General features: G+C 42.1%; 1 protein-coding gene across 3 annotated transcripts in view; it reads right to left on the bottom strand.

Moving 5' to 3' along the window:
- Nucleotides 1-386: 386 nt before the first annotated feature.
- LOC131459662 (AT-rich interactive domain-containing protein 3B-like) overlaps nucleotides 387-9,184 on the bottom strand; it is a 49,054-nt gene continuing 40,256 nt past the window's right edge. For 2 of the 3 annotated variants that reach the window (XM_058629685.1, XM_058629687.1), the window contains exons 5-9: nucleotides 8,351-8,534; nucleotides 6,984-7,243; nucleotides 5,252-5,527; nucleotides 4,847-4,939; nucleotides 387-4,431 (exon numbers count right to left, since the gene is read on the bottom strand). In XM_058629685.1, the coding sequence (XP_058485668.1) occupies nucleotides 4,238-4,431; nucleotides 4,847-4,939; nucleotides 5,252-5,527; nucleotides 6,984-7,243; nucleotides 8,351-8,534 (1,007 nt within the window). In that variant the 3' untranslated portion in view covers nucleotides 387-4,237. The remainder of the gene's footprint in view (nucleotides 4,432-4,846; nucleotides 4,940-5,251; nucleotides 5,528-6,983; nucleotides 7,244-8,350; nucleotides 8,535-9,184) is intronic. The other variant, XM_058629686.1, reaches the window with a different exon arrangement.

Genomic DNA, 9,184 nt, shown 5'->3' with positions numbered 1-9,184 from the left:
GTTTTTTTTTTGTTCTCACTGGTGTAGGTGGTGGGGCTGCCACATCAACCTTACTTGAAACACTAGTGTCTACATATTTGAATACTGGCACTTATTGTAGAAGCCTGTGGTGACGAGCCTGTGGAATAACCAAAGCATCACATTTCAATAATCTGTATTTCTGGTTGGGGAACTACATCAGAGGTGTGACAGTCACTATGTTCTGCTCGTGTAAAAAAAACTAAGTAAATAAAAAGGGAAATTGTTTCCCTTGTTTCAGTTTACTGGAAATGCTTCTGGAAGTTTCACCAACAATTCCAAACTGTGTTTAAAATGACAGATAAACAGCAGTGAAGCATACGTGGTTGTCTCAGAGGGATACTGAAATAAAAACAAACACACACAAGTAAGATATAAAGTAAAACTTTATCATGACATACAAGTTTAAAGCCCTGAGAACCATATCTTTATATTACTAATATGAACAAAACTGAATGTGTGAAAACCACTTTGGAAAAGTGCTCCTCTTAAATACAATCAGCACAAACCAGTTTTTACAAGCATTCATGTATTTTGTCCTGTTTTTTTTTTGTTTACTTTAATCAAAGAGAAAACTATAATATCAGTAATATTGTTATTATCACATCCATAATAATAATAACAGTACAAAAATATGCACAAACCCCACAGTTGAATTAATATACGGAGCATTGTACAAGCCAGAAACAACATAAAATTGATAAATGAGGTATTCAATAACCACTTGCATATGCACCTGTTTTTACACAGATCAGGTTAGTTTTTTTTAAACAATTAAACTGAATTAAACTCCAAAATCATCTGAGAGACAAAAGGTTCTGCAGACTTTTAAACTTCACAGCTTCCTGAGTGACGAGACTTCACCTGCAGTTACTGACAAAAAAAAAAGTAAAGAATAAAGATCCAAAAATGCAACACCAAAACCAAATGAACATTCAGTGAAGTGACTGCAGCTTCTGTCAGTACTCGTCTCCCGATGCAGTTTCAATATTAAATGCAACAGTGGATACACGTCCCACTGCCCTGAGGTATTGTGGTATGATGAGGTTTGGGTAGAGGGTGTCTCTAAAAGTCACGCACACTCATACTCGTTCACACAACAAGTCAGAGGGGAGGGGTGCGTGGAGGTCAGGGAGATGACTAGACGGTTGCCAGGTTTAAAGCCAAGTGACCAGAACCACTGAACAAACTGGCAACTAAAAGGTATTTGCGATTAGTGTCACCACTAAGGAAACTAAGCACCTCCTTCCCCCACTGTAATCATGGCAGTGGCGCCATCTAAAGTATCTAATTGTTATTACAAGTGTTAGTAGGGCCTGCTTGCACACACACACACACACACACTCACACACATATAAAGGCAGTGAGGCTACATTGTCAAACAGTCATTGCTTAGACTGAGCAGATGAATCAGAAAGCTCGGACTTAGAAATAATTAAGTGTTTCGGTAACAAGAGCCTAAAAAGATTAAGCTTCGACGTTACCGAACACGAGGTCCACCAGAAAAACAAAAACACGAATAAATAACAACTATCTCCTCTCACAACTGGTGTTTAACATCTGATTGAATCGTTTAAACCCCCTCCCCCACCCCCTAAAAGAAAAAAAAGAAAAGAAAAGTGATTACTCTTCAAAGGATTAAGCTTGAAGAGAACGACGTTTCCCCAGCCAGTGGCTGGATCTCACCAGCAACTACTTTTAAGGCAGCATCTAAAATTCTCACCTTTATAAAATACAGTTCTGTGTCACACTGAAGGGTACAACAAAAGGACTTAACAGCACCGTCGTCCAGCCCCTCTAACCCGCAACTGTGATCTTCACTGCAAAAGCTGACACGTAATGGCTAAAGTACAGTCTAATAAAAAGCAACAAGGCTGCCCGACTCATTACACACTGCGTTTACAGAGGTTTCTAAACCGTGAAAATGCCTCACATTCAATACAGATAATGCTAGAAAACTCGTGTTCATTCTTAAAAGGTATTTCAAAATGCTAAGGATTCATTTTAAAGGGAGGAAAAATACTTCACAATCGAGGAGACAACCCAGTCGTTTTCAAACGCGTTGGCCTCTGAATGAGAAGCACTGTGTTGATAGTGGGTGGGATTAGATTGGGGAGATATGAGGAACAGCATCTGGGTCCATGACACTTAAATAACTGCTTAAGTTATAAAAAATGTCCATCTTTACATATCACAAAATCAAAGGAATTTAACTCACATCACCCTAAATATATCTTTACAAGCTTTAGAAAAACAAACAAACAAAAAAAAAAAAAATCAAAATTAGATTAAACAAGATTAGATGCAACATTTTTGTCCGGTCCAAAACAAACCTTGAAATGCTGTTCTGTGCGCCACAGTGGGTGCGAGCAGGATAATATGAGGGATCATTCTCGAGGAGTGACTGGGCTAGTCTTTGGTATCCAGCTGTGCAATAACCACAGTCGAACGTGAACCAGAAAGGACAAGGGTGTTAAAGCTGGTCACATGATTGTACACATGCATATTATTTTCGCCGCTATTGTGAAAGAAGACATTAACTGCGATTCAGAAATTTGCATTCAAATTTAAGGTAAGCATGGCCTTTCAAAACAAAAAACCTTCGTAGACCCCTGTGACCTTGAAATCTTTCGTCAATCCTACAAAACTACAGCCGTCAGTGAGCAACCGACTGCTCTTTTCCTCTTCCCTGAAAATGATGCAGATATCGGATTCTTCTCAGACAATACTTTGAGGAACAGGGAAAAAAAGAAAAAGAAAAACAGGAAAAGAACAACAAGATATTTCTACAGGTAAATACAGGAGAAGGGAGATATAAGCCCATCCCAGTTCTGTTTGTCCCAAAACCACCAGCGTCGTGTCAGTACTTTTAGGTCAGTTAAGGAACGGTTTCCATCACAGGTTTGGGGCGTCAAGTCTCCTTGGCTTTACAGCCATATGAGGTATATAGCGTAACTCCCCTTTTTTATGGAGTCAGATGAGGTATTCTTGAAACAGTCACGAAGACTTGTGCATTCATCAGGTACAAATCCTTATTTTTCCCTTTAATTCAACAGTGATTCCTTACAGCTGTCACATTGCTTCCTGAGAGAGAGAGGGAGAGAGAGATGCCCCCCTCCAGAGTGGAGAGGCCAGTATGAGGTCTGAGAACTACTTGTTGATGGACATTCAGCTCCGTGGCTGCAGCTGGAGGAGGGATGCACACACAAAATGAGTAACAACAAACTCACACTTGATTCTGTAGCAGGGGGTGGCCTCAGTGCTACCGCGCTGTAAAATACAAAGGGAGCTCAGCATCAGCTGGGTTTGTTGCAGGCAGACGATCAGAGTTGCTCTTCCCTCTGATTTGTGCATTTTTAGGGACAGCTTTAGCAGACTTGTGGGAGGCTGAATTTAAGGTTTGTACATCCAGCCCTCCTATAATGGAGCTGACATAATATATACTGAGCGTGGATGAGGTATGAGGTATGTAATGTGCTGATCTACAGCATCTGATCATTCACCGGTTAGTTCAGCAACGTGGCTACAGCATGGTAAAGAAACCTGAGCTGGCCAGATTGGAGGCCTGTCACTGTGAGGTGGGCGCTCTGTACACGAGGTGCCACCGGTGAGAGATTACCCGACTTCCCTGATTGCAGCAAGGTCATAAAGAATACAAAAATAAAGTTGATTCAGGTTAAATATACTACAGCTCCTGAGGTAAAGACACCACTGCAGGTTACTTGATTTGAGGTATGTAAAAAGGGAAAAAAAAACTAAAAACAAATTCATTCTTTTAACACAAAATCAAAAAAAAAAAAAAGACAACAAAATGGCAACAAACAAACAAAAAACGTTCTAAGATAAAACTTTTCAAGTTCAGTTATGACTACACCTGTCAGTGGGTTTTGGCTGAGCTGATTGTGTTTAGCATGTACATTAGGATTAACAAATGTGCATGGATTGTGTGGCTGTGTATGTATGCGTGTGTGTGTGTGTGTGTGTGTTTGTAGTGTGTGTGTTGAATAAAATGCATAGCTGTGCATTTGGGCACAAGTTATCATATAATATTCTCAGGCTCTGTGTTCATGATTGGACAGCCAAGACGTTGACAGGGTTGATGAGGTATTTGTTGTGCAACAGTTTGTTATTCTTATTGGTTTCTCATTGTACTGTATATTCATGCAGGGTCTCCCGGGGGAAGAGAGGCCTGTGGAGCAGGAGCAAAGGGCAGCGTGAGTCAGGGTGACCCACTGGGGACAGGCTCAGCTGAACCAGGACCCTTGGAGGAGGAGGAGGATGTGGGGCTGAGGGTCTGAGCCATGGGTGCAGAGAAACCAAAGCTAGTGCTGGTGCCAGCAGGGGAGGCTGAAGCAGCAGCGGCCGACACAGCAGGCCCCGGGGCCCCACTAGACTTGTGGGCAAACAGGGTTCCTGTGGACAAAAGGGCAACATTACCTATGGATAAACACAAGGCTGAACAATTATTTACGTTTATTAACTGCAGTTTGAATTGATGCAAGTAGCAGATCACAAAGGCGATTACATTCTCATCATTATATTACTATATGGAGTAGTTAATGTTTTAACGGTGTCATGTGGTAATGCACCATTATTTGTTTTACATCTATTACACATTGAATACTGTCCAATAAAAAAATTGCAATCAAATATTTTCCCCACATTGTTAGATAAACGTCACTGAAGTGGTAAAGGTTGTGTTTTTGTTGACTGAAAATCTGAAACAAAAAGTACTGTGGTGCATGTCATCGTTCAAATGACCGATAGAAACCACGCCATTATTTTGTTCCATCAATGATGCATAAAGGTTATAAACAGCCATACATACCTGAATAGACTGTGCCATTAACCTCCACTGAGACAGTGATGCTGGCATTTCCATTAGTCGAGATGCTCAGAGACATATCCTGCTGCTTCTCCTCTGAAGGGACAGTAATGACAATGCAACTGAGCTATTGTGTATCCACATGACTTTAACATGGCATAAGAAGATTAGTACATGCGTTTAACCAGAATTGGTGGGTGTAAAAAAAATAAAAAATACCTAAATCCCCAGTCCAAGACTAAATACTGATTTAAATACACATATTTACTAAAATCTACATCTGTAAGTCACTGTATGCTTCAAGACTGTTTCATATCCACTGGGTGTTGTTTAAGCAAACATAAGTCAGTTCAAAAACATCTTGCCAATTGTCATCTTGAGTATCTTGACAAACATGGCAGCACTGACCTCTGGTGGTGATGGTGGGGGCTCCCAGGCGCAGGTTCATAGGCATTTGGGAGGCCATGGCCAGCAGGTTGTGCTGGAAAGCCTGCTGCATCAGGCGCTGCTGTTCTTCTGCCAGACGGGCCATCTTCCTCTCGGGTCCCTCTCCTCCGCAGCCAGTCTCCAGCTTTTCTCTCAACTGCTCCAGTGTGGCGGCTCTGGCCAAACCAGCAACCTGCTGCTGACCCAGAGCCAGTGCCATGGAGGGCCTGGTTGCCATGAGGGAGGGGGTCAGGTCTTCTGGACGGAAGAAAAATGGAGGGTTAGTTTGATGCATTCTAATGGGTCCATTAATCCATCTGTATTGACTGGATATGTAAATTAGGGATCCGCGCGGGGTGAATGTGAGTGCTCATTCATTCACAAGTGACCAGACCTGCGAAACCTTGCATCTTGCCCATTGAGAGCCAAGAAAATCTGCACAATACTAATCAGGATAAGTGGGTAAACGATATAAATGAGTTCATTGTTTTTCTTAATTCTATAAGACAATGGACTAATTATCTAATACATTAGTGAGAAAAAAATAGAAAAAGGTAAAATAATAAATTATCTCAGACAATCTCACTGAATTACACATAGAAGGCTAATGGAAGAATGGGAAGACTTTTTAAGATGAGTGGAACTCATTTGGGGATTTGCTGCATTGACAGTGATCAGGTCAGGGTCACCACAATCCTCCCAACATGACATCATTAGACACATAACAGGTTCAATTCTGAACATTACACATCACATGTCAAATTGTGCATATTATCGGGGTCCATGGCACAGTCACATTCCAGGCAAGTCATCAGATAAAACAGCGGCGTAATGACAGTTATCAACAGGATCCTACTGATGTGGACGGAAAACTTCAAAGTTCATAAAATGCCCTCCCCCCCGGCGTGGGAACCATGCTATTTATCAGCGGTAAAAGGTGAGGGCTCTGAGCAGCCCGGGGCAAAACTACTTCACACATGGTCTCTACAACACCTGGATGGATGACACACACACACAAACACACAGGCATGCACAAACTCACAATGTCATATAAAAACCCAGGGGGACAGAATGGAGGTGAAGGTGAGATGTTACAAGAATGCAATGCACAAATATAACAGCACACTCTCATTCCAACATTCTCGCATGCACACACACAAGCGCAACAATATGCTCTCGTACCAATGGCTTTGGATGGCGGCGCATTCACACACAAATACTTGTCAAAAACAGGAGATTTTAAAAGATTAAATCTTAAATCTACAGTTACAAATAATCTTTAAAATGTTTAGAAGTCATTTAAATTCAAGCAGTGTTCCACTCATGTGTTTATCCACAGCTCAGACTAGATGTAGTATTTCTAAACTGCAATAGAGGGCAGTGTCCATAAAGACTCTGCATCAGCCCGCCTGTAAGTGGAGCACTCCACACTGACCACTATAGGAAGTGGAGGATACAGTGTTTAAAGTCAACATTTGCCAAGTTTAATATAACCTTCATCGGTGAAAAGAAAGTTTTCTGGGCATACATGTTTTTGACAAACATACTCAACTATGATCTGCTTGTTAACATTGCAGGCAAGCATGATTTAAATGGTTTATCACGCACACATATCCAAAATGTTCTTTCCACACACTTTAACTCAAACAGAAAACCTCACTGCCTCTCTCTCACTCTCTGTTCCAGAATGAATCACAGCTTTGAAGATGCTTGCCTTTTTTCAGAGAAAGTCCTGGTGAAGCATGTAGGCCATTGAGGGCCACCGATGCACCCACTCCCAGAGCCGAAAGGTGCATCTTGGGTGAAGAAAGGATGTGAGGAGCTGTGCTGGGAGAAGGAGAGAAGCGGAAGAGGCTGCTGCTGTAGCTCGGACGACGACCCTCGCGTCGGTTACTGTCGATGGCGGCCTGGAGCTCACTCGGTGAACTGAGGCCTTTCCGCTCACACTCGTAGGGGTATAGGTATTTCATGTACCTGAAGAGATCACCACAGAAATAATCACTGAATAAGTGCTGTAACTCATCAAGTTAAAGCAGTTAAAATGCTACGTACAACAATGTTTTTCATTGAGATACAACTGTGTCCAAATTGTCTACCATTCAGCTGTAGAAACTGATTAGTGCAGGGTAGAGTAGTGTGTGCAGTATTCTATTTTAAGGTCAGTTTCATGAATTAAGTCTGTGTTCAGCTTAAATTCATATACTCACTCATGCACACATGGCCAGAGGGCGAGAAAAAAAAAAATCTGGTTTCTCTGAGAGCAATCTTCTAACTCAAAGGCATGTAACTCTGCAGATTTAATGAGTCATCTGGTTTAAACACTGTGCAAAACATGTTTTGTATGCTGAGGATACTTGGATGACATCACGTCGGTCCTACAAGTATGGACAGTCACAGCTCTGGTATGTTTTCCATGCCATAAAAACATACGGTAAAATAAACGACCACTATTATGCATGCTGACTGCATAATGGTGGAACAGCTCCACTTAAGATCAATAACAAGCTAAGAGCAGTAGTGTCCATTAAAGAGCTAGCAGAGCAATGCTACACAACAACCCACCAACATTAAAAATACATAAAGGTTCATTAGGGCACCCAGCTAGTGGACAGGATATAAGGGTGTTACATCCACTGAGGGGTTTCCATCAACAGAGCAAGTGAGTTTTAGTCGAGACTCAGCGTACAAGCCGTCAGTCAAACCCCACCTTAGTCGCTGTGAACTCTGACCCAAATCATGTCAATAAATCTATGGAATCAATGGGCTCTATGTGTGATGTAATGGACAGAGAAATTGAATGGGAAGAGGCAAGGCAGCCTGTCAGTGGAAACAAACTTGTGTGTGTGTGTGTGTAAACACGGCACAGTGAAATTTGACATCTTTACACATACCAACACATACTCACAGAAATACACTTATTCTGATACCACAAACACGTACTTGTGTAATACGGGAGGAGCTTGTTTCTAAACTACAATTCAAACATTTTGGATTAATTTATTTCCACTAAATAAAATTTAGGCTATCATTAGACAAACTCTTTATCTAGGTCAGGTTGTTGAAACAGACAGAGAAACGTACTGTGTGCGCAGGGTGAAAGCTGCACTGGTGATAGAGGTAGGCAGGTTGAGCCCCTTTGTGATTTCTCTCCAGATCTTCTTGTTGATGACCTCCACCAGTCCCCCCTTTTCTGTCACCAGCTTGTACAGCATGTACAGGTCCAGGACCTGCTTGGCCATGATGGGGATACGATTGACAGGGGTTCCTGTTTTGGACAGAAAAATATCATACAAATACTGTTGTTAGTTGTTGCCATTTTTACTGGTATGTCACACTAGTTACATAGCTAATCCAACCAGCACACCCTATGGTGGAAACACAAGCCAGATCAGGGTTTACCATTCCAAACAGTTCCATGGGGAGCTGACCTGAACGGTATCATAATGCTGATCATTTATCACATGCTTCCCTGTTGAGATTTAACATGACAGTGTAAAATTCTTCTTGCTTTGTCATTTTCACTAAGAGCTCATTTATCCACCAATCAATGCCAGGACATCTGGGATCATTTTTTGGCAACTGACCTAAGTGGTGTCAGGACGCTGGTAAAAAAAAAAGGGCGCAAGACCTGTTGCCTACATGCCTGTTAAACTTGGCTTAAAACATTTTTGCCCAGTTAAGGCAATCTGGTTTGACCTGGACAGGGGATTCGCAAACAACACAAAGCAAAGCGGCTCTAGACTTTTGATACAGATGCATTAATCTTGTCAACAGCTTATCTGCAGTGAAGCTTGCAGCAGGGAGCGTGTGTGGTGGTGGTGGTGGCGGGGGGGGGGGGGGGGGGGGGCAGGGGTGGGGGCGGCTCGCTGTATGCAACAGAATCAAAAAGTGCAATGTGCAACAGTGTGCGCATGG

The sequence above is a fragment of the Solea solea genome, chromosome 5 (genome assembly GCF_958295425.1).
Source record: "Solea solea chromosome 5, fSolSol10.1, whole genome shotgun sequence".
Lineage (NCBI taxonomy): Eukaryota > Metazoa > Chordata > Actinopteri > Pleuronectiformes > Soleidae > Solea > Solea solea.
The sequence above is the reverse complement of the archived record's forward strand: the minus strand, read 5'-3'. Positions and strand labels throughout refer to the sequence as shown.